The sequence below is a fragment of the Contarinia nasturtii genome, unplaced genomic scaffold (genome assembly GCF_009176525.2).
Source record: "Contarinia nasturtii isolate CC-2019 unplaced genomic scaffold, AAFC_CNas_1.1 Cnas_scaffold_493, whole genome shotgun sequence".
Lineage (NCBI taxonomy): Eukaryota > Metazoa > Arthropoda > Insecta > Diptera > Cecidomyiidae > Contarinia > Contarinia nasturtii.
In genome coordinates, this window is record NW_022197846.1 from 1,417,126 (window position 1) to 1,442,946 (window position 25,821).

Sequence of the window (25,821 nt, forward strand, 5' to 3'; positions counted from 1 at the left end):
CAAATTGAAAAAAAAAAATACTTTTAAATTATACAAATATATAAATTAACGACAAAATGACATTTTAACATGAACATATTTTTACTCGCAAACAAAACTGCATCTTATTACTTTGAATTTTCCCTTCTATATTTTCTCAGACCATGAGTGACGATTTTATGCTCGATGGTAAACCACAGCGAATTATAGGTTTGTCGCTGTTAGAAAACGAAACATTGTAGATATAATTGTAATTAATGTGAGATTTCATTAAAATATACACAAGAGATAAACCCAACAAATTATTATAGGATTCCTATTAAAAAAATTAATTTTTAAGGTTTCCTTATAATCCTAATAAATTAGCGCGCCCAAACATCAAATCCAACTTCACTGTATTGAAACAAAACATGTTTTATTATTTATAGGTTTCCTGATAAAAATGTTCTCATATTATAAGGAAATCTTACAAATTAATATTTTAATATGAATCCTAAATGATTTTTCAGGTTTATTTCTTGTGTGTATAACACTTCGATAGAAAAATCTCAATATTTATATGGTGGTGTTACATTTCAATGAAATCTCAGGAGAAGTCTCATATTAATTCTCGCGTATTCATATAAAAATCATATTCTCATAACAAGATATATTTAACATTGATTTAATAATTTAATTTTATAGCATTTTTGATCTAGAGCATTTATATTCGGATTTCATTCTCAAATTTATATTTCTGGTTTTATTGCATGCATTTCAATCATTCTTGTTTTTCCCTTTATCCTATGTGCCAAAATAATATTAACCCATTCCAAGCGACAGTCCCGTCTGGAACCACCGTATCTAATGGAACAAAGTGGAACCATCTATGTATTTCACAGAAAACGATCTAAATTTTGGTCTATACGAGGAAGTATTTACAATAATAAAAAAGTGGTGCAAGCAAAATTAAAGCGAAATGTCGCCGCTTGGAATGAGTTAAAAAAAGTGAAACAACCCATCACCAACCTCTAGATGTTTTGTAAGACCCACGGCGACCAATTGGCGTTGAACTAGTACTATGAAATTCATCTGGGGATTCTAAATGAGATAGAAATGAGATTTAGCACCACATGACAAAATGAGAATGTTAGCAGCTTATTTGGATATTCCATTCAAGTTCAAAATGAAAAAGTTAAGATTAAATAGATAGAAAAGCCCATTGACACTCATTATATTTACACAATCCGATTATGTTAGAATACGTGGATTTGAATTCTTAGACAATTTTTTTAAAATTAAACACAAATTAATTAATATTCAAATAAGAAATCGTAATAATACCAAATAAACTATGTATCAGTTTAAATCAGTAATGTGCAATCAAAATTTTCCAGGGGGATGATTTAAAAAAAAAAGATTTTTGATTCCACTTGGAAAAACCACCCTTCGCATATTACTGCTTTAAATAATGTACAAATCTGAATCACAATATTAGATTTACAGACATAGAATATCTGTCTGGAAATAGCGGCCAAGTGGATGCGGTGTCTACGCGTACATCGAAATTGTATATCTTATAGACATTCAAGTTGTTGCTGTACGCTAAGTTGTTCGCTTAACCACCGCAGTCAATGCGTTCTGGAAATGCATCCACTTGGTCTTTATTTCTGGCCGGATATTTCCAGCATCGCATTTATACAGAATAATCATTGGTCTGTTCTGAAGTACAGATTTACCAGCATTGAACTTGTAATGTTACTAACGATTACATTACCATGAAAGTTGAAAATATATTTACAATAGATGGAGTTTGTGTCTGCTCTAAGCTCAGCATTGAAATTGATTGGGTTGATGAGAAATTTCAATGATGAGCTTAGAGCAGACAAAGACGCCATCTATTGTAAATATATTTCCCTAACTTAAAGCTGTATTGAAAAGTCTTATTATTAATGTTGGATTTTTGACATTAGCGGAAGCATTGAGTAACACATTATTATTGTAACGAAGCATTGCCAGTAATCATCCCCCGATAGCAATTATCAAAAATATGACTTTTCTGCAAAACGTTGCCAGCGCCATCTGAGAAGCATGTGACAGCTGATATTTCAATGTCATTTCGATACAAAATGCGTAAACAAACCGACGAACGCACAGAAAAATTATTTTTATGTTGCTTCTGTGGCATATTTATTGAGAAAAATAAAGATAATCTAGATCGCCATGAACGACTTCACGCGGATAAAGTCAAAAAATATAAATGTTGTGCAAAAAATTGTGAGTCAAAATTTACAAACAAAGAGAACTATTACGTGCATTGGCAGAAACAACATAGAAAAAGTGTGATACCGGACTGTTTAAATTTTTTTTTATGAGAAACCACAATTGAAAAAACGATTATTTAAAATGCGTGAGGCCAAAATACAAATTAAAAATTGTGAAAAGCCAATTAGCTATGAAATCTTACAAGCTGTTGGCTTATTACAAAATGCTTGTGTTTAAATTGAAAATCAAATTTCAAAATGCTTGGAATCAAATCCATTTTTTGGAGAATTAAAATAAACAGTGCTATAATATCTCCTTTAATGTTTAATTTCGATGTTAGCAGCTATTAGTTTTCACTATTTAAACAATTTGGACATATTTGGAATATTTATTGAATTTTACTCCTGAAACGCATCTAATGCATTAGATGCGTTTCAGGAGTAAACTTCAATTTGCACAGAAGCAACATAAAAATAATTTTTCTGTGCGTTCGTCGGTTTGTTTACGCATTTTGTATCGAAATAACATTAAAATATCAGCTGTCACATGCTTCTCAGATGGCGCTGGCAACGTTTTGCAGAAAAGTCATATTTTTGACAATTGCTATCGGGGGATGCCAGTAATATTATAAGAATAACGTTTCAATTGTAATGACGTTAATGTAATGCTTCTTTACAATTGTAATGTGTTACTGCAAAATGTAAATCTGTATTCTGAAGTCAAATGTCATTTTTATATATTTGAGAGTTTTTTTTAACCCTCTAATGCATTCATTTTCCTATAACTGGGCAATTTTTTTCTAATTGATTTTATCAGAGATTATACTATGGATAGGAATGTGTGTGCACAAAGAATAATGGGTTCAGCATAGACACACGTAAAATGGAGTGCCTTTACGTTAGGTTGGTGTCTTGGATATGTCAAATATCCAATACGTCAACCGTAAAAAGGTAGTGCGACATCTCTGGTGAATATACCGGTAAACCAGCGATATGTGCATTCCTCCATTGAAATAAGAAGAGCCCAACGCCATCTAGGAATGAATGGAATACTTGTGACTGTCACGACAATTGACTTGAGAAGAAAGCCCTGGTCACTGGCCCTGTACGGAGGCTAGTTACATGGCTGCTATAAAGTGGGCCACACCGTGGGAAGCATTCTCCAAGCAATCGAGTGACAGCACAAGTCGGGTCGTCATGCAATAAGTTACGAAACTTGAGCATCGAAGTGAATAACTCCCCGTTTAATCCAATAATCCAATAATCCAATGGATAGGAATATATTAGTGCATATTTGCCATCAAATAGAAATATGCGATATTCGCAATATATCTCGTGAGATGTATTTGCGTCAATTACGAAAACAAGAATAAGAATGCGAAGCGAGACACGAAGAAACACAACATTCTTTATTTCCCATTTGTATGCATTTTTTCCGCTCAAATGCCAAAGTGATATATGAATGGGTAAGGATAATCATGACCTCCAAACATTCTTTAAAAAACTACCGATATAAGGCGGTGAATAAAAAATAAATAAAATAAATGAGATACTAACTCGCGTTTAAAATAAATCTGATACTTGAAAAATATTGAAAATAAAAGTGGTATGTATCATTCATTTTCAATTCTGGCTAGTATCTCATTTATTTTAACTCATTTGTGCATTATAACGAGTCTCCGAGAGTTTCATATAAGCCTTCCCATGTAGATGGTAAAAAATCGTGAAAAATGAAAAGAATAATTAATTTTTTTTCCATCAATTCTCAAATACTACTCAACTTTCTGTATAACCTGGTGAGATCCAAATGAAAACAATCTCGTTCCTTATCATGCAAATCAAGATCCGGATTATTTTCCTTTTTGGAGTGCTCTATACCGAGTCTCCGAGAGTTTCTTATGAACTTCCCATGTAACACCTATTGAATAGTGACCGAATGCTAATCGTGATTGAGTTTTATGTCAATTTTTGTTCATATTGAGGTTAGTTGTCATTTGTGTGTAGGCATGAAGCATACACACACATATATATACTTGTGTTTCTTCATATTTCACTCTGTATTCTTTTTCGTGTTTTCGTAATTGACGCACTTATACATCTTACAAGCGGCGAGATATATTGCGAATATCGCATATTTCTATTTGATGGGAAAAATGCACTAATAAATTTCTATCCACAGTATAATCTCTGGATTTTATTGCCAAAATACTCAAAAAAATAATTATAATATCAAAAAATGCCTGGTTGAAAAGTACAAAAAATCGAACCCAGGCAGATCTATGCATTGACAATATGTTTAATAACAATGAAACTCATTGTTTGCAATAAAAACATACAATATTTGGTACATTTAAATTTTGTGACAACAATAATTTATCTCTCCGACGTGGATCAGTAAATGTAAATACGAAAATATAACGTCACGGTATATTGCGACAACAGATGAATGGACAAACCCTTAAAGGATTTTTCAAAACTCCCAGCCATCTCCCGACCCTGATATATGAGACACCTTGGAAAATCGAAATGTTCCGGGGGTGATTATGGTTTCTGAATTATTAGCTTTTGGAGTGATTTGTGGCATTTTATGTTGGAACGTTTGAAACGAAAAAAATTCTGACTTTTGAAACCCCCCTTCGAAAAAAAATGTTGAAGCCACTGTGAGTTATCCTTTCTGAGAGGCCACTGAAGTTGATACATATTTATTAACGAAGAAGTATTTATTCCTTTAAACAGTGCAAGTAAAGAATTCGTCTTCGTGTATGTTGGTATGATCTCGTTCGCAACATTTTTTGGATTTGTGTATTTGATTAATCATCTACAGCCAACATTTTATTGATGAAAATTTTGTGAAAAGTATAAATCGTCGTAAGTTTTTCTTTAAAAAAATCTCAAACTATTGTATTTATATAAAATCCTTTACATAGGACACAATTTACAGAGAACACAAACAAAAATAATATAATTAAATGATTATGATTAATTATGATACAAAAACATATAACAAAAATAATCAACCTTACCTCGTATGGCCAAGGAATCTTGTGACCCTCGATAGTAATCTCTCCGCATGGAATTTGAACTTAATTGACCAAGACCTACCATTTTTGCATGTGACATATGAGATAAATTAAATAATAAAACAAAAAACCACACAAAAATTAATTTAAATATAAACAAGCAGAAATCATAAAATAATAATTAATATTAATACAAAGTACAAATGATAAAAAAGTTGCATACAACGATACTATTTCGATTCGAAAATATAATTGCTCATCATATAGACTCAAATTTAATGGTGTTTTACTTAGTTAGCAATATATATATATATTGGAGTCATCGTAGTTGTTCATCAATTTTATAATATTCAATCGATTTATATTCATCAAAAGTAACTTTACGACAAATGACCGTCATCATCCCCTGTTTTTTTTAATGATTTGGAGTTTCGACAATTAACTTCAAATCAAAAGATAAAATTAATCCCAGAATGCAATCACTTAGCAAAGAGCGATTATAAAATATCAAGAAATTGCATTGGTTGATAGCTGTCTCTGGTGTACTAGTGGATACATACGAACGCGAACGAACACGAATAACAATTTTCTTTTGGAGAAGGAACCCGTTTGTTCGTAGTACGGATCTCTACGACCGTGAAAAACAATTTCGACCCTGCGAACGAACGCAATGGCCTTCTTTACGAACGAGAACCAAAAATTTGTCATACGAACGAACATTTGCTATAATTAACTTTGAAAAAGTCAAAAAATGGGTCGATAGAAACTAGTCACATAAATAAGTCAAAATTACACAAAATACATAGTAATTTAAAGTTTTTATGGTTTTTTGAATCAAGCGAAAGACCTCAATAGTGCATTAGCATTTTAGCAAAAGAATTCTCTTCACAATAGAGAATTTTCAGTAGTGTTGATTAAGAAAAAATAGTTTCCCTTATTGGGGTCTCACTATAAGTCCAAACTTTTTTCATAATAAATATACCTGTTAAATTCGAACTCGAACCCTTTTTGTTGCGACTGGATAAGCTAGATGTTTCACTTAAATCAACTGAGCCAGTTTCAACGTGAATTGTCTTTGGTCTTGGACGAACAACCTTTTGTGAACGCATTTTTGCTGCTGCACCACTTGATGTTTGACTAATCGTTGCATGTTGCTGTTTAAGCGATTGAAGATCATTACGATCTAGAGTGATTCCTTTTTGTTCTGCTTCTTCAATTGCTTTTTTTAGTTTATGTTGTTCGAGAATAGCAGCCCGACGAGAAGCTTGCTCTTCACGTTTTCGTATGCGTTCCTCCTCTTTTTCGCGTTCTTTTTCACGTCGTTGCATAGTTTCAATTTCTTTACGTGCTTTTGCTTCTTCTTGTTGTTGACGTCGTTGCAATGACAGCAACATAATTTTTTCTTTTTTCCGTTCCATTTCATCAACCGATTCCTATAATTTTAGAAAATAGTCACATGTTGATGTTAAGTTGATTTTAATAGAATAATTCCAACATATAAAACATTATCATTTTACCGGATCCAGTTTAGTAAGAGCATCATCAATAAGGAGAGTTTTATTTGTTTCACGTGATCGATGTTGTGGTGATGAAATTTGTTCCTGCTGGTGATTCGTTACATCTTCTAAATGTCGTCGATCTAAAATAGACAACATTTGACTGTCACTCACATGTTTTCGAACCACGTTGGACTCAGCATCGATATTGGAACGACCATTAGATTCACTTTTCTCAAATGCTTGATCATATATATTTCGAACTTTATTTTCGAAACTCGAAAAACTGTTCTGTCTTTTATTCACTATAATAGAAAGAAATTTAAAACGAAAATATTATCTAATAATAAGAATTAAATTCACTTAATTAAAATTAAAATTAAAAATAAACGTATGCATTCTTCTCTTTAACGATGGAAAATCGACAAAATAAGACGAAAAGGGCAAAACAATAATGTTATATTTCATTATTTACGGCTAATCGCTATATAGTTTTCCATACATACATTTATTTCTTTTTTCATTCAAATTGAACAAATTGAGATGGATATAACATCTTGCCTGGCTTAAAACTGTTCTTTATTACCTTGTGGATGTGCTACTTTCAATTCTTGTTCCAGTTGACTAATTTGTTCTCGGTTATCTGTTGAATCTAAGCTGCGATCTTTTTTCGGTGATCGTTTTGTGCGTAATGGGGGCTTTGGCCGTTTCGGTTGAGAATTATCGAATGATATATAAAAGCCTTTTTGTTCGTTGTCGATTTCTTCGTTAGGCTTCTTTAATAACGACAAAAAGACGATTATTTTTACACTATTTTGATCTAGGTACAAATTTATCCAAATATCATCTTACTTGAAAACTGTTCATGTTCAATGAAGGTCTAGTCGGTGATGGTATGCGATACGTTAATTTTCCACTGGAGATATTTAGTTTCCCCAAATCTAAGTCCTGTTCATGTTGAATAACATTTGGTCTAACGGATGATATTTTTGTTCTTGGAGGTGGTGGGTGTTCCATAATCAAGTCAACCGAGTCTTCTTCCCCGATGAATGAAATACTTTGTGGTGCCATATCATCAACTGATGGCGATGAAATTGGAACCCGATTGTCGCGATGTTCATTATTACCATTAATTTTGTGATGTATTACAGCTCCCCTTAAATCTGAATCCGTTGAACTAATCGGTGAGGAGCAGAATTGATCGATGTTTTGATGTTGTTGTATTCCAGTATTATTTTGATGTAATATAAAACCAGGATTTTTAAGATTGGAATGGCTCGATGATTTCCACGTATGTGTGTCAATTTTTGGTGCATTTTGTGACCAAGCGTTTACATCTAATGGCAGCACTTGCGGCTATGTAAACGAAAATTCAAGAATTATTGTCAATCAAAGATTGAATATCTTGTCGATTGGTTATTTTGAAACGATTTTGACGGTACAAAACAAGAATTTTAAAGTAAGACGGTTATAGTGGCTTTTGTTTAGGATGATTTTAAGTTTCGAATTAGCCGGATTTTGATCAAGTAATGTGAGCATTTGTATGAAAAAACTTTCATATCAACTAATTTACACAGTAAATAGGGATATCTTTATATTATTAGCACTTTTTAACAATTTAGTACGAAGATCAATCGAATTTAATTTTTTTTCGTTTTTATCCTTTCATTTTACTATTCTACATTTTGAAAATATAATATGAAAATATAATGTTGAGTAAAACATATGACCATTTCACAGCAATCTAGGGGGATTCCGCGCGTATTTATATACCAAAATTTAACTTTATTCTTAAAATCTCATAAAAAATTTAATATCCGACCATATCTGACAATATCTGTAAGTATTCAATCATATCCTAGTTTCTGGAAGTGGGCTTTGGTGGATCCTCAGGATCATGAGAATGCTCCCAGTTCTGGAAGTGGACCCTCAGGATGGGCCAGGGCATTGTCAAACCATAGTCTGGTCCATCCTGAGGATCCACCAAAACACACTTCCAGAACTGGGAGCGGTCTAATGATCCTGAGGATCCACCAAAGCCCACTTCCAGAACAATTATTAGATCACAATATCTCACAATATCTCACATATTTGTTAAAAATTGACATTTTGTACTTATATCTATTCAAATGCGCTAAAAAAGTTAAAATCTCTTCTTTATCTGCAATATTCAAAAGCGCGGTTTCCCCCTAGACAGCAATTATGTTATTAAAATAATAAATTTTGCCGAAAAAATTTCTTATCAGTTATAGTTAATTCGTTTTATGTCACACGTCGCCTTTCTATATGGCCGTTTTTCTGACTTACAAAACAATTTCATAATTACAGTATTGCATCACAAAGAAAGAAGTATTTTATACTCATATCAATAGTTTTTTATATCTTGATAAAGAAATCCGACGGAGTGTTACTTAACCCCTATGAATTTAAAAAAAAATTTTTTAATTTGCACTGAGAAACCCTCCCTTCTAGGAATGACAACATGAAAAGATAGAATCACACCAATGAAATCCTCTTTAGTAGGGATGGTGGTGATGGGATTTTTTAATTTATTTGAACGACGCCATGTTACTTTACGAGGGCTGCTCCATATATTTCTAGAATTGGCAATACTGACGTTGCTAGATGCAAACCATTGTCATATTTGTTAAGTTTGACATTTTGTAGCCTAAACATCCTCAGAATGTTCTGTCATACGCGCGCTATTTGTATTGTTTCCAGTGACATCTAAATTGCGTCTCAACAAAAAAATGAATTTTACTCGTGAAAATTTTCGTGCGATAATTTACTACGACTTTGGATTGGGTGTATCTCAACAACAGTGTTTTGATCAACTTCATTTGGTCTTTGGCGATGAAGCTCCATGCAAGGCCACTGTATATCACTGGTTTACTAAATTCAATTGTGGTCGTCATTCGCTCATCGACGAATTCCGTGAAGGTCGTCCAAAATCGGTTGTTGTTCCAGAAACTATCGATGCTGTCAGAAACATGATAAAGCAAGATCGTCATGTCACATACCGTGAGATTGAGGCATCCTTGGGCATTAGTATGAGAAGCATACACACGATTTTGCATGAACATTTGGCCGTAAAAAAGATTTGCTCTCGTTGGATTCCACATAAATTGACCGATGACCAAAAATTAGCTCGTGTGAATTGGTGCAAAGAAATGCTCAACAAATATAACCGCGGTGCATCATATTCCGTCTATAACATCGTCACAGGCGACGAATCGTGGATATATGCGTATGAGCCCGAAACTAAACAGCAGTCGACAGTATGGGTCTTCCAAAGTGAAGATAATCCAACGAAAGTTGTTCGAGCAAGAAGCACTTCGAAGCAAATGGTCGCCTGTTTTTTTGGTAGAAGTGGTCATGTGGCAACAGTTCCTCTAGAGGATCGTAAGACCGTCAATTCTGATTGGTACACCACCATTTGTTTGCCCGAAGTGTTTGGTGAAATAAGAAAAAACGACCGTCGTCGCAAAATAATTCTTCATCATGACAATGCGAGCTCTCACACATCTCATCAAACCACTCAATATTTGACCACTCAAAACATCGAATTAATGGGTCATCCGCCATACAGTCCTGATTTGGCACCCAACGATTTCTTTTTGTTCCCGAGCGTGAAGAATAAACTACGTAGTCAACGATTTTCAACACCAGAAGAAGCAGCTGATGCGTTCAAAAACCACGTTTTGAAGGTGTCTCACGCGGAATGGCATAAATGCTATGACGATTGGTTCAAGCGTATGCAAAAGTGTACCGACCATCATGGCGAATACTTTGAAAAACAATAAAGCCATTTTTGATAAAAAACGATTGCGTTGTATATGCTTTTCTAGAAATATATGGAGCAGCCTACGTACTTGTCCATTATAACGTACATCCAACAGACGGAATGTTCACTATAGTGGACATAGATTCTGACGTGGGTCCATAGGGCCCATATTACCCCCCTGAAAAGCGGTTCAAAAATCACCCCCTTGATCATATTTTTGCTTGAACAATTGTCAAATCAGCAACTTTCAAATCGAATCGAATGTTGCATATCGATTTGAATATAAACACTTAAGCTAAAGTGCCATTTCTCTGTTGTTTTTCAGAGATTAGATTTTACGAAAATAAACCCTACCAGATTTTACGAAAAAAATTGAAATTACCCCCCCAGATTTTTCGATTTTTTTTTAAAATTAAACGTCGGATCAAAAAATATGTACTACAAAGTTGTTCAGAATGACGAGAGAAATTTTTTAGGACCCCTGCCTTTCAAGTCCCTTTACCCCTTAAGGGGGTCGGGGGGTCAAAAACAACCAAGATGTGATTTTTTGACCTGATACCCCGAAATTCGGAATGAGCATGCAAAACTACCTTAACCCCTCAAATCTTACAAAGTCGATTTTACATTTTTTTGGTCCGGAATTCTTGAAAAAACGTGAATGAGAAAAGTATCAACTCTAACGTATATTTGCATGCTGATTCATACAAACATATCATTCGACCAATTTTGAGGTTTTTGGCCATTTTTGGCCAATTGACCATAACTCGGCCACTTTTCAACCGATCGTGATGATCTTTTTTTAACATTATCCACGTGGTCCCTATATGGATTCCGAATATGGCCATATTTTTTGAAAAAATAATTTCGGTGGTCAAAAATCGAAAAAAAAGGAATTTTCATGGATTTTTCAAAATGCCACCTGGCGGTCAAATTTAGAATTTTTTTTGCATATTCTTAAATTGGTGTCCGAGCACTAGTCAACGGTATCGATTTTCATGTCTTTAACGTATATCACGGGGCGGCGCTTCAAAAAAGGTAAATTTTAGGTTTTGTCCATTGATCCAAACCAGAAACAATTTTCCGAAAAATGGCATATTCGGTATCTAGAGTTCGGGATCTGATGTGAAAACTTCCAAAGAGGTGTTTTTTACTTATATAGAGTGACGCAAAATATACATATTAGATATGTATGTTCAACTATGTTGATATTGCGTCACTGCCGTCCCCCGTGATAACTACTTTTAGTAAGTATTTAAATTTCCAATATTTAATCCCACTTATTATTATTATTATTATTATTATTTAATTCAACTGATTGTTAGGGAATTTTTTGCATACTGGTATATTTTTGTATTTATAAATTAACTATAGTTAATTATAAAATGTCTCATCTTCAGATTTACCTGATTTTGAGGTATATCGGTATTCAAAGGAGTTGCTGGTTGAGTCCAAGTTCTTCTCGCTGCCGGCTGTGGGGGAGTATTTTCATGTAAGTAAAATTGATTCGGTTGTGATTGCGGAATACGTTGTATTGATGGATTATGATACTGGTCAACTCGATACGTGTGATATGGATTAAGAGATGGCTGTGAAAAACAAAATATGCCATTTTTATAAACAATATTTTCTTTATTAGAAAGTTAATAATAAAAATACCTGGTGTTGGTACATGGAACCACCTCCATTTTCGCAATCCACGTACGAGGAAAACGAATGATGATTGTTTGACATTGCTGTTATATATTGGCCTTGCTCATTTATAAATTGATGTGAATCTCGACTTGATGGACGTACATTATGGTAGGGGATTGGTTGCTGGGGTGAATGTGGTTGCGGGATATGAGGAGACGAACCGAAATTTGATTGTGACATTGGACTACGATGATTGGCTTGTGCACCAGGTATGTGTTGTTGGGAACCATAGAGTATATTTTGTATTTGTTGTGCTTGCATTAGTTGTTGAGCCTGTACTTGTTGCGCCTGCATTTGAACCTGCAAATTCGCCAATCGATTTATATCTTCATTCAAATCCTGGAGACTCGAATTCTTTTGAGCAATACTTTTCTGCATATTATACAGGCAAATAAATTAGAATGCTTTCACAAGATACTAATCCATTAATACTTACTTGATAGTGCTCCATATTCAATTGATCTACATCTGGGGTCGGTTTCGAGCCAACATTTGTCCACTTTGTTTCGATTGTATTAAGATCAGTAGAATCCTTTTCAAAAGAAGAATGAATTATAGTATTTGGATAAGATTTTAGTTCGCTTAAATTGAAATTTTTAATTTAATTTGATAAAAACAGGATGTTTTGCATATATACGATTATTGAAAGTAAAACGAGCACCATTTGATGTCAATAAACCATGAAAACAAGCAGTTCCTAATTTTATTTTAGCTTTCTTTGCAAACTTAACACATACACAAACTGTTTAATAATAAAAACTGATATATAAATGTGACCAAATTATTTTCCGACTTGATCGATTAAGATGGTTTGAAAATATACACAATTGCCGAATTTTAAGTAAAAAAAATCAATTCAATAAAGTCCTAGAAAATTTATTAAAGTTTAACATTTCGAGTGTGAAAAAATATATATATTTCCCGATCGCACTGCAATTATGTTCCATAAGAGACTGTATAAAATCCAAAACTGTAGCACAGCTAGCGTCACTACGGACAACTGTGAAGTTCTAGTTAGTTGTTTGTAACTGAGCAAAAGTCTTTTCACTAGTTGGCGGCAACTTAGTATAGATAACATTGAATTGAATTGGCGCTAGCTGTGTGACACTTTGAGCATAATTTCGGTACGTTCCCGATTTATTGAGAATATGCGAAAATTTATTCACAAAAGACGGAAAAATGATCTCTACACTATTTTCGCCGCAAAATTGAATTTTGTGTATGTGCCCATTTTTAAATTTGAGAAGCCACGTGCATATGATATGAAAAGCAATTGAATGAAATATAATAAAGAAAATGAAATTATGATTCGATGAGAATGAAAGTGGCAATGCATGTATTTTGCAGATATGTACAGTGAATCTAATTTTTTTGATAGACAAAATAACGAACAAAGTAAGCAGAGAAACTCTCCACTAACATAGGATTCATATACGAATGGCGTGTGAGTGGAGTGTGTCATGCAAAATTTTGTCTACCAAAAATATTAGATTCACTGTACTTTGAAATACGTACGCTGAAAAGGGAATTTTCATCGATGATTGCTACCCAATGAATATTACCTTAAATTTCCTTGTCAATCGTATTATTACGCTCCATTATATCACAGACCATAATCTAGAGAATAATTTTTTTTTGTGAGGGAATGTTTTTCGGCCATCGCTTAAAGTTTTGTTTTGACGATGTTTATTGCGCGGCAAAATATAAGTGCGAGTTGTGTGTGAATAGAATGAGGATTCTATACATTCATTCATGCAAGGGTGAGCGAGAGTTCGAGCTCATCACTCTGTCCCCCGAATTCGCTCCGATATTTGCAAACAGTGTCCGAAGTTCGAAGTAAAGTCAGACGAACTCGGACTGCCCGTGTCCGTTGACAACAGAAAGCAAGAGCATGAAAAAAAAGATTTACCAAGCACGATTTGGGTGACAGAGATGTGACACGTTTTTACGTCTACGACCATACCAGATGCACTTAGTTATGTTCGAGAATTTTGAAATAAAATATATTTTAACTTTTTGTGCCTTAAATAGAGTCTCCGTGAATTTCATATAAGGTTGCCACGAAGCAGCCAAATGACACCCAATAAATAATAGGCGAATCATAATTTAGATGATAAGGAATGCGAATTTGGAGGCTTGTATAAAAAACACGGAAGACCGCTTAACTGGCCAATGCAAAACATGTAGGGACGTACAACAATGCCATCCAGATTTTTTTCTCGATTCTTATGCACAACTAAATGGGCTATATCATTGGTGCGACAAAGGGTTAAGATTTGCTCACAGCAATGAAATCCCTACTAAATTTAATTCGTTGTTGGTTGATTAAATCTACCAAAATTGAATTAAAAATACCACGTTTTTTCTCTCTGTGTATTTATTGGGTGGCGAAAATTGATTTTGTGTTTTGGAGTATTCACTTTTTCAGCGTACTTATTTCAAATTATACATCTATATTGCCACTATTATTCCCATGGACACATATATATTTGACTAAGCTTAAGCAAGATGCAGTGATACAGATAATTTAGCCGTGACAGCTTTTGATATTACAAATTGTAATTTACAATTGATTCAAAAGATGTAAAACTCTTGATACCTGCAAAATACATAGTTCATCTGCTTGACATTCATCGTCCACTAAACTATTTTCCTTAATATTATTTCTGAGAGTATTATTTTTGTCCTGTGAAACAATTTTGTAATGCACACATGAGTTTGCTATAATATTTTTTTCCAATTATTGTGATTGTCTCTCAACAAATTTATCCTTAGATTTCAAACAAAAAAATTGGAAACTTAGAAAGTAAGTTAAATTTTTGAAACAAGTGATTAAAATAAATTGCACCCTCTTATAAAAGTAATAATCAAAAGCAGACCAGTGACCATACTTTTTTTTTCAATATTTTTGTGCGATATACCGAGTCTCCGAGAGTTTCATATAAGCTACATGGCGGACAAATTTTTTTTTTCGTGTTTTCGACTGTCTTTCTGCTGCTACATGGCATGCTTATATGAAATTTTCGGAGACTCGGTATAACGCACAAACATATTGAAAAAAAGAATTTGTTTACTAAAATTTATCCAAAAATAAATGAGACTTCGGATAAACTGAATTTTATGTCAAATCGTCTCATATTGAGGTTAGGTGTCTTTTGTGTATAGTATATTATATAATTTCAAAAAATCTATTCAAATAAAAGAATTCAGTTAATTTCATTTCATGTACAAACCTTATTTATTGCCTGGAGGAATGCTGCTTTTCCAACTTTTTGCTGTTGTCTGTGCATATCTACCTCTATTTTGCGCTTTTCTTGTTCTATTTGACGGCGTTTTTCTTCTAGTTGCATACGTACGGTTGACAACTTATACACATCTACACCCACATTCGACCCATCGTCATCGACTGTAATTTATTTTAAATAAAATTATCAATAAATTTCAGATCTCGTATTATGATGACATATTCAATATTCGTATTCTGGTTTTTAACTAATCAATTTTCTAAAGGGTCTCAAGTAGCCATAATGGTCTAACACGGAATAACACAAATGTGAAACATGTATCATTTTTGCGTGCAAACATGAATAGTCACAAATTGTGACTCACAATCAATTTTATAGGCATAGATTATAATAATAATATAACTGACCTTCGTGATCAGTTTTCTGATAATTAACAGATTGTTGTTGCCATGTGGTTGTGTTATTTGGAAGCGGTACGAATGAAGTTTTTCGAACTGGTATTGTTCCGTTATCCGAAGCCATTGTAGCCGTTTGTTGTTGTATTGTAGCATCTCCATCAATAATATCTTGAGTTTGACTTTTACGTCGCATAGGTATTGGTTGCTGTTTTTCATTTTCATGATCCTGTTTTTCATTATTCGATGTATCATCGTAATCAAATAGTATGGAGCCCCGAGCATCAGCCATTGATGATCGCACTGGTACAGCTGGTTCAACCACAACATTTGTTATAGATTTATCTTTTTCAAATGCACGACCAATCATATTCAATTGGTCTTGTGAGCCTCCAAAATTCTCTATTGTCAGTTGTGAATCATCACTAACCGAGTTGCGACGAGATCGTCGTCCTATAAATAAATAAATTAATATGATTTAAATTCGTTCATATTAAAAGTAATGAATCAAAAGTCTGAATGAAATTGTAGCTAAATTTGAACTAGTATTGTGAAAAACAAATACGCCAATTAATTGATGATTTTTTTGTTACATACAAACCTGCAAAACTTGGTCTTCTAGTCTCTTCCCAATTACTAGGACGACCAGCTGCGATACTATCGCCTATGAAATGCAGTGCATTCAAAATGAACAAATAAAAATAAAAACAATAAAAAAAATAAAACAAAAGCTGACTAAAGACAGTTAAAATAAATTGAACTTAAAAAAAAAAATCGCTAATATTTGCTAATAAATGTCTAATTTTTACAGGTGAAGCGACATATATTTTTAAATCATGAATCATATTTGTAAAGTTCAGCTGAGACTTACCTCGATCTTCGGCTCTTGATTCTGTTCGCTCTTTGGATTGCCTTAATCGAGCTATAGGCAGCGGCTCTTGCATAGATGCTAATGTTGGTACAGTGCGCCCGCGATGTACTACAAAGCCTGAGTGTGCATATAAGTGAATAATAAAAAATAATCATCAAATGAAGACAATAGTTTAAAATATAAGAAAATAACGAAAAAAATTATAGAGTTTAAGTTTTGGAGTATTTCACAATATTATGCTTACCATCATCAATAACTGTGTTCGAATCTTCTCGGGGTGGTGTCACTCGTCGTATAGCGCTTGTAGATAGGGAACGATCAACTAGACATTAAAAAAAGAGAAAAAATTAAAGCCGGATAATATAGTTAAAGCTAGAGTTAAAGTAGTTTAAGAACATGTCTACAACAAAAAAAAATTAAATAATGAGAAATGAAATTTATAAAAAGGATTTCATTGTGTATGAAACGGTTTCGTTTCATAGAAATTTTAAACAGTAAGAAGTTTTATATTTGTTATTTTTACTATAGTATATTAATGCAATAATATGGATGTAATAATTTATGTGTGATGAAATACTGAAACTTTTTTTCTGGAATTCTTTTATTTTATAGGAAAATTATGCATACCAAGAACTTTTGCTCTCAATTTTCAATAAAAATATAAGAAATTCCTATATATAGTCATTTCATCCACATTTTAACTAGATCGATACATGCAATTTCTAAGCGAACGCAATAATCTACTTCTAAAAGGTATACGCAACTACTTATATATCGAAGATAAATTATTCACACATTCAAAGACTGCAAACAATAACAACATCGCATATAGCTCAAATTTATAAACATCACAAGAATATTCATAGTATCATTTATTGGAATGATGTGTACTTTAAAATAAGCAAATTGAAATGTGAGAATGATTTTAATGAATCTTGGATGCTGCGATGTTTTTGTAAATAAAGACCTTGGAATGGGGGTTTGTTGCTTGCGGTTGAATTAGTGGGCGAATCCAAACCTCGCCTTAGGTCTGGTATTGGCGTAATTACTGGACACATTAGTCCCCGTCGATGTTGAATTCCGTGTTCATTTATCGTGTCGTTGCTATCCGATTCTATGATTTGTTGTGCAGCACAAAAAATATATTTAAAGATGGAAAATTAAATTTTTTTCCATATGATTAATATATTAAAAACATACTTTATTTTATAAAATGAAACGATTAAGTCAATCGAAATCATTTTTTTTTTTTTTTCAAAAAAAAAAAAACTCATAAACCAAACAATGTTAAAATGTCTTATGGAAATGTATAACAGGTGGGTAGATAAGTCTTTGTCCTAACATATAGATGGCATCACTGGATTTTTTTTGCTATGATTTTTAGTTAGTACGAACCTTCAAACGATATGTGTCAAAATTTGACAGCAATCGGTCGATTGGTTCGTGAGATATAGCGTTTTGAGTGAAACAACTTTTGTTATTGTGAAAAAAATGGAAAAAGACGAATTTCGTGTGTTAATAAAACACTGTTTTTTGATGGGAAAAAATACTGTGCAAACCAAACAATGGCTTGATAAATGATACCCGGACTCTGCGCCAGCACAATCAAATATAAAATATTGGTTTCGTGAATTTAAACGTGGTCGTACAGACACAGGCGATGCACAACGCAGTGGACGTCCAAAAGAGGTGGTTACGCCAGAAAACATCAAAAAAATCCACAAAATAATTTTGAATGACCGTAATGTGAAGTTGAGCGAGATAGCTGAGACCCTAAAGATATCAATGGAACGTGTTCATCATATTATTCACGAATATTTGGATATGCGAAAGCTCTGCGCAAAGTGGGTGCCGCGTGAGCTCACAATCGATCAAAAGCAACAACGTGTTGATGATTCGGAGCAATGTTTGAAGCTGTTTAACAGCAATAAAGCTGAATTTTTGCGTCGATATGTGACAATGGATAAAACATGGCTCCATCACTACGCTCCAGAGTCCAATCGACAGTCAGCGGAGTGGACTGCGCGCGACGAACCCAATCCAAAGCGTGGAAAGACGAAACAGTCGGCTGGCAAGGTTATGGCATCAGTATTTTGGGATGCGCATGGTATAATATTCATTGACTATCTTGAAAAGGGCCAGACTATCAATAGCGACTATTTTATAGCGTTATTGGAGCGTTTGAAGAACGAAATCGCGAAAAAACGGCCACATTTGAAGAAGAAGAAAGTGTTGTTTCACCAAGACAATGCACCGTGCCACAAATCAATGAAAACGATGGCAAAATTGCATGAATTGGGTTTCGAATTGCTTCCCCATCCACCGTATTCTCCAGATCTGGCCCTCAGCGACTATTTCCTGTTCGCAGACCTCAAGAGGATGCTCGCTGGCAAGAAATTTAAGACAAATGATGAAGTGATTGCCGAAACTGAGGCCTATTTTGAGGCTAAAGACAAATCGTACTATGAAAATGGTATCGAAAAGTTGGAAGATCGCTATAATCGCTGTATCGCTCTCGAAGGCAACTATGTTGAATAATAAAATTGAATTTTGCGAAAAAAATGTTTTTTTCTTAGTTAGGACAAAGACTTATCTGCCCGCCTGTTAGGGTGTTCTCGCATTTGTAAAAAAATGGGTATCGCCAATTAAATCAAAATTCTGTGTCATTTATGATTGATATTCAGGCTTCCCGAAGAGAAATAAACTATATGTTTGAGTATTGTCGCGATATTATCAATATCGTTATCATCATGTGCTCGGAATTCACCAGTTCACTTTATATTGTTTATATCTAATATACTATTGTAGCTATTGCTTATTTGTTCGTTTATTTGATGTTTTTAATGGAAAGAATATAAATAAATTTTCCGTTATATACAATCATAAGGAAATAAAACGCGCACACATTTTTTTCAATGAAGACTTTCTCAAAGTATCAATTTCAAAAGCAAGCATTTGTGATTTCGGTATGGATCAGTGGCGACAATGTGATTATTACAGTTCAAAGTATAGTTGTGTTACATATTCAATTTAACAATCGAACAAAATTCACAATCGAATCAAAATTATACTTAGTGGTTCTTTTTTTTCAGAAATAAAAACATTCATATGAAAATGAAATGGTTGTTCTTTGTGTCGACGAACGTTGAATTTCGTTGTATTCACATAATTGTTGTCATTGCAATCATAGTTTTATTCTAATAGTAACAGAAGACGTGTTTTCGAGATGAATGTTGTTGTCAATTTTCCATTTGATTTTTATTTTGTTTAGAAATGACAGAACATTTGCAAAATTTCGACTACAAAATTCATCGTTCAACCAAAAAAAAAAAATCAAATTCAGTTTTGCTTACATCAAACATGGAATATTCGCTGTCGATTGTTTTAACTGATTCAGATCAATACAATACTGCACATTGTAGGTATAATACAATGTGAAAAATACTGTGTATTTAATCCTGATCACACAAGTAATTGAAAAACGGCGAAAAAAGGGAATTTCATACATGTCTACATTCAAAGCTAACCTGGAACGCCCAAATATTATTTTAAAATTTTAAAAACACCTTTTTGGGATAGATATAATCATTTTGCATCGATTATGGTCATAGCCGACGTAATTCTGCAAAATGTACAAAAATCGAAGCACCCTATTGGGCAGGCCTGTATCATATTGTTTTTGTACAGAATTAAAGGATTCTATTGCTCTCGAAAGAATTTAAAATTGTCTGAATTAATAGAAATAGCCATTGCCAATAATTATTTGGAAACAATGAGAATATAAAAAAAAAAAACAAAAAAGTCTTAAAATCATTTTTTAAAAAACACCTATTCGTACATCTGTTATTTGTATATAATAGTCATCTTTTGTACTAAAAATTGTATAAAAAAACTTTAATTTCAATAGTAACATGAAGTTTATAATCGAAACTCTTTAGACTGAGTTAACTGGATAATTAAGAATATTATCACGAATACTGTACATTTCGATTATTATTATATATGTTATAAATTCGGATGAATTCGCGATTGACAATTAATATTCCACTAGGTATAAATTTTCTTTTTGAAAATAGGAATAACTCACTTGAAGGTTGCTGGTCCATACCAGGATATGCAACACATTTGGCTGGATGGATTTCAAATAAATTGAATAAATCAGCTAAAAGAACAACTAGATTTTGTTTCATAGATCTGAAAAAAGAAAAACAATTATATTTTAGACATTCTATTCGATTTAAATGTATTCAATTACAGTAGACTCAGTACTCACCCTCGCATATATGTTACATCTTGTGGTGTCATATGAAATACAGAATATGGCAAATGTTTCTGTGAAAAATTACTAACTAAAAGAATATTGGAAATGGAATCTTCAACCGTTGGCATATAATTCAACCGCACACTTGTCCATGGTACAATATTTGGGCAATAATATGAAATTAAATAGGCTAAAGATACGCCATCGCATAGATCAATATAGTCGCGTACAGGTGAAATGTCTGGAGATTGTAATCGCGCACCCTAACGAATTGAAAGATCCACCAGATTAATAAATTTATTATTGAAATCAAATGCAAAAAATTTACGTTCTCGTTAGTTGCACCATTTTCAATTTCTTTATCGATGCGTCGCTTCAAAGCCGCACATACATGTGAAAGCCAATAAAGTAGTGCAGTCTCATGATTTTGTACTTCTTTTGGCAATGATCCCCCCGTTATTCTGTTCACAGATATTGAAGTTTGTTTCAAATTTAATTTTACTCGTCATTAAAAATATTAATCAAACTTACCTATTTATTGCTGTTGAAATACGTTCACAACTAGCTACTTCTTTAGCATACAATATCATAAGCGCTTCTATCACAGACATGTGGGCATTCTATATTATATTAACGAATAACAAGCGTATACTTACAAAATATATTTTTTTTGATATTTTAACTATTAAAAATTAAATGACATATTAATGTGAAAATTTACAAAAAATCAAAATTTATCCAAATCTTATATCCAAAAATTTATTTTTATTTTAAATTAATAAGGTAATGAAAATTTTAAACTTAACTCACAATTCGTAATGGATTGGTTTGTATTAAAACAGTCTCAGTTAACGGCATATCTGGATTTTCAGTTATTGGAACACCTTTACGTGTCAGTGTTTGTAGTATTGACCAGTGATTTAAACTTTGGTAGTTTGGATCCGAGTACAAATTAGATAATGTCTGGCAGTATATTGATGCATTTCCCAAGCTTACTACGATCTGGAATTTATTATTTTAAGTAAATTGATAGCAAATATTTAATATTTTAAACCACAAATGAATGAAAAAACCTGTGGCTTCAGGTGATCCTGTCCTTCATGATCACGATAGAATGGTTCGCGTTGATTTTCTGGTACGCGATTATTGAATGCTTTTGATAAAATCCATTTGACGGAGGCTCGTTGCCGGGCCTTTTCACCAATCATATCGGTAAGGATGACATTTTTAAATAAATAAAGCACATTTGGGAACATGAAAAATACGAATAAAAAATAAATATATAAACTATTTTGATGCGGAGAATGTAAATTTCTTCTTTAATTTTACATCCATTTTTCGAATCAAATTCTAATGAGTTGTTATATAGGTAAAATTATATAAAACTATTCAACATTTAACTTGGAAAGTTTTCATGACAAAAGTGTTCAGACAAATAATATATTTGGTCATGTCTTACAACATCAAACAATTGGTTTCTCTTCTCTTGTTATATGTGTGAGACGATAAATTAGAGTCGCTTGGTAGTTCTGTATCATTTTTATTCATCGCGCCTTTTCAGCACAATTAAACGATTGATGCATCGTAGGTGTATCGAGGTTTTTAGAAATTAAATTTGGAATCATACTAAAGCTAATAGTCAAAACATAGATGTTGTTTGACCATAGGATTGTGGAGAATAAACCACAGCTAAATATTCAATAAATATTATTATGTTTATGTCTCTCTTCACATTCTATTCCATTCCAACCAACGCATTCCAGCATCGCTGCAAGTTGAATAATTTTAGTGAAATATGTACAGTACAATCTTACTTAAGCCGAACTGAATCGAATCGATGCGATTGTGAGAAAATACAATATATTTACTGTAAATAAATTTGACTTTACCAGACCCGCAAGTGTGTCACGAATTTTTGTTTCAATACGAACACTTCAATCATATACAACATATACACATGCAATCGACACATATGTAGAATATTTATTATTTACAAATTATTCATCTTGTATGCACACAATCTCTTCATCTTTAAAATATAGTATAAATGATATAATACTTGAACCATTTAACTTCATTTACCCGATTTTCCCAATTAAATTGAAATTTGCAATGTTTCGTTTTTCTTTAGTAGTTTATCAGCGATCATTTTATTTGGACAGTATAATTTTTGATGAAAACTTGGTTTTTTTACCTCAATTTTTTATTATACAGATATAAAGAAAGCATGAAATCATAGTTTTATAAATATCGACGTCGAATCTATGTTGTGTTTGTCCCATTTCGTCGATCTACTATTAATTTTCCCACATATATTGATGAGAAACAAGAAATATCGAAACAAATTTATTTATAATCAATATTTACTTTAATTTGATGATTATATATACATGTTTATAATTTAGTTCATTTCAAAATATTGAAAATTGCATTTTTTGCCACAGAGACGGTTTTTGTTAGTCAAATGAAACACACAATTGCCCCGTGATGACCTAATAATTTTGAACTTTTTTAGAAAACAATTCTTTTTTAACGTACCTGTCTCACATCCGAGGTGTCAGTATCCATTTTATCCATATCATTTATATATGTGAATCACGATTAAATTTTGAAAAGTTTTTCTTTTTTGGTTATTAAAATTCCTTTTTTAGATTTTTTGTTTTTAACATTTGCACACCATTTTCTTTTTCAATTTATTTTTTAGTTATGAATTCCACATAGATTTATTTGCACAAATTTGCGTAGAGTTTTTCTTTCTGTAGTAAAAAATTGACTAAAGAAAAAAAACGAGCAAAAGATATATACATGAATGAATATGCGGCATATAACGTAAGTTCCACTTGCATGGTAATAACTAGATAATAATGGCAAATAACCAGATGATAATCATCATGAAAATACGCAAAAGCTCAATACATTCTGATTTGGTGGTGATACGAATTTATTTATTTTTAATAATGTATTTCTGTTCGCAAAAATCAATTTTTCTATATTATCGATTATGAACACAACACTTAGGTGATTTCATTGGGCTTGTCATACTAAAAACACAACACATACACGCAAATATGAGTTGTCTATTTGTAGTAGCAAGTTTCTTTTGTAAGCAGATTATTGTTTCATTTTAAGGGCTTATATACATCTAATATTAAAATGTGATTGGGCGTAACCTTGTTAGGATATAATTTTTACGATTTTTTGTTTAAAGTCTGGAAAATACTTTGTTTTTTATAAAATTAAACTGTGATTTTGATCATATGGCTTCAAAATCTGGATTCGAAATTCCATAAATTTATCTCAATCCTACGCGCTTGTTGTGTCATCTGTCATTTTCGTAAAGTGTTCAGCGTCTTTTTGTCATCACTGTCACAGTTGCTTTGAAAACATACAACAAAAATTGGATTAGAAAAGCAATTGTCAACATGTTTTAATGATATGGTTTTTGAGTGGAATTCACTCGCACACACAAAATCATGATGATAATAACATCATGGATGATGATGTTGGAACATTCGGAATATATGGAATAATGAACATTGTTTTATTTAGACAGAATTGATCACAAATTGTAGAAATCTGTCTTCAATTTAACACAAAGTACAATTATGCGATTCTTCAGTTTTCCAATTTTAATGTATATTTTTAGTCAACTCTATGCAATTCAACATAGTTATTTTGATTTGGTTAATTTGCAAAAACAATTATGCAATCGTGTACATAATCGCTTTTTATAAGAATTTTGATGATTGCATTTTTTGGATGCTCAAGAATGAATATCCACATTCATGTGCTTGGAAATGGCAACCGAAGTTACTAGATTTATCTCTTCACTATTTCTTATGTTATTGCCGTTCATCATTTCAAATAGTCGTGATTTTCTTCATATGCAATTGGGTTTTGTAAATGAACGAGATGAAACAGAAGATCTTTAAAGAAACTTTTTATCACTTTATTTGCACAATATGTGTTAAATTTCAAAATATAATTTATTTAAATTCATTTTTTAAGGATTAATTATTCAAACGATATATTTAATGTCACTTGGATCATATAACAAATAATTACTCAAACACTGATTTTACCGATATAAAATTCATATCACACCTAATACAGCTATTTAAATGTTTTTAGAGGTTTGTTACATATTTTCTAGTTTTTCAATACTCTAATTGAAATCAAATTTATTTATTTCCTTTGGCTATATATTAATTAGCACAATTTTTTTTTTCAAGGAATTTATTAGCCAAATAGAGAGTGAGAGCAGCAGCTAGCTGAAATAATGAAAAACAACTAAAGTCATTTTAGCGCACTATTATGCCTGTGGATTCTTTACTGCGTTTACAGCGCCACTCTTTTTTACGTGAATTTCAACGTTCACTTCCTCCACCTATCGTAACATTCAGGTGTAAATATATGGAAAAGAGGAACGACAATCATTAGTATCAATTGAATTGTATATGGAATATCTTTTTCTAAGTTAAAAACTTATTCACCTACGGGCTTCAGTAGTATGAAATTGTATGTTTCATCCACGTTTCTTAGTATTAGTGTACACACACACACACACACACACACGCACACACACATCCGCGTACTGAAATATTTATAAAACCATACCCAAAATATTCAAGTGAAAAATATTGTGATGAATGTTTAAAAATCGACTGAGTATTTGCCAAATCACTGCAGAAGTCTATATTATTTGAAATCTTCAGCTGAACTAAGAGTTCATCCATGCACAACTGCACACCCTACTTGAAACTCAATTGCAATTATTATTATTAATTTTATGATGTTTTGTTGCAAGGCGCAAATTTATTATTTCAAATGTTTGA

At 32.5% G+C, this 25,821-nt stretch overlaps 1 protein-coding gene across 1 annotated transcript; it reads right to left on the reverse strand.

Annotated features, from left to right (window-relative positions):
* Positions 1-979: 979 nt before the first annotated feature.
* Positions 980-25,216, reverse strand: LOC116339345 (patronin-like). Its single transcript, XM_031765174.1, has 24 exons — positions 25,069-25,216; positions 23,525-23,759; positions 22,060-22,179; positions 21,797-21,988; positions 21,518-21,606; positions 21,315-21,447; positions 20,999-21,249; positions 20,813-20,919; positions 17,693-17,839; positions 16,970-17,047; positions 16,726-16,842; positions 16,456-16,518; positions 15,867-16,307; positions 15,448-15,620; positions 14,814-14,900; positions 12,651-12,746; positions 12,179-12,586; positions 11,926-12,108; positions 7,591-8,094; positions 7,325-7,514; positions 6,760-7,043; positions 6,225-6,675; positions 5,246-5,320; positions 980-1,059 (listed from the first exon to the last, which is right to left on the reverse strand). Exons 2-24 carry the CDS (start codon positions 23,561-23,563, stop codon positions 980-982), a joined length of 4,308 nt encoding a protein of 1,435 aa, XP_031621034.1. The 5' UTR covers positions 23,564-23,759; positions 25,069-25,216.
* Positions 25,217-25,821: the final 605 nt, after the last annotated feature.

What these genes read in the sequence shown, in the direction of transcription:
- LOC116339345 (XM_031765174.1), bottom strand. Translation starts at nt 23,563, where the DNA reads ATGGATAAAATGGATACTGACACCTCGGATGTGAGACAG. An exon ending in ATTTCAACAGCAATAAATAG is followed by an intron (nt 21,448 to 21,517) that starts GTAAGTTTGATT and finishes ATCTGTGAACAG; the next exon opens with AATAACGGGGGGATCATTGC. An exon ending in CCGATATACCTCAAAATCAG is followed by an intron (nt 8,095 to 11,925) that starts GTAAATCTGAAG and finishes TCGTTTACATAG; the next exon opens with CCGCAAGTGCTGCCATTAGA.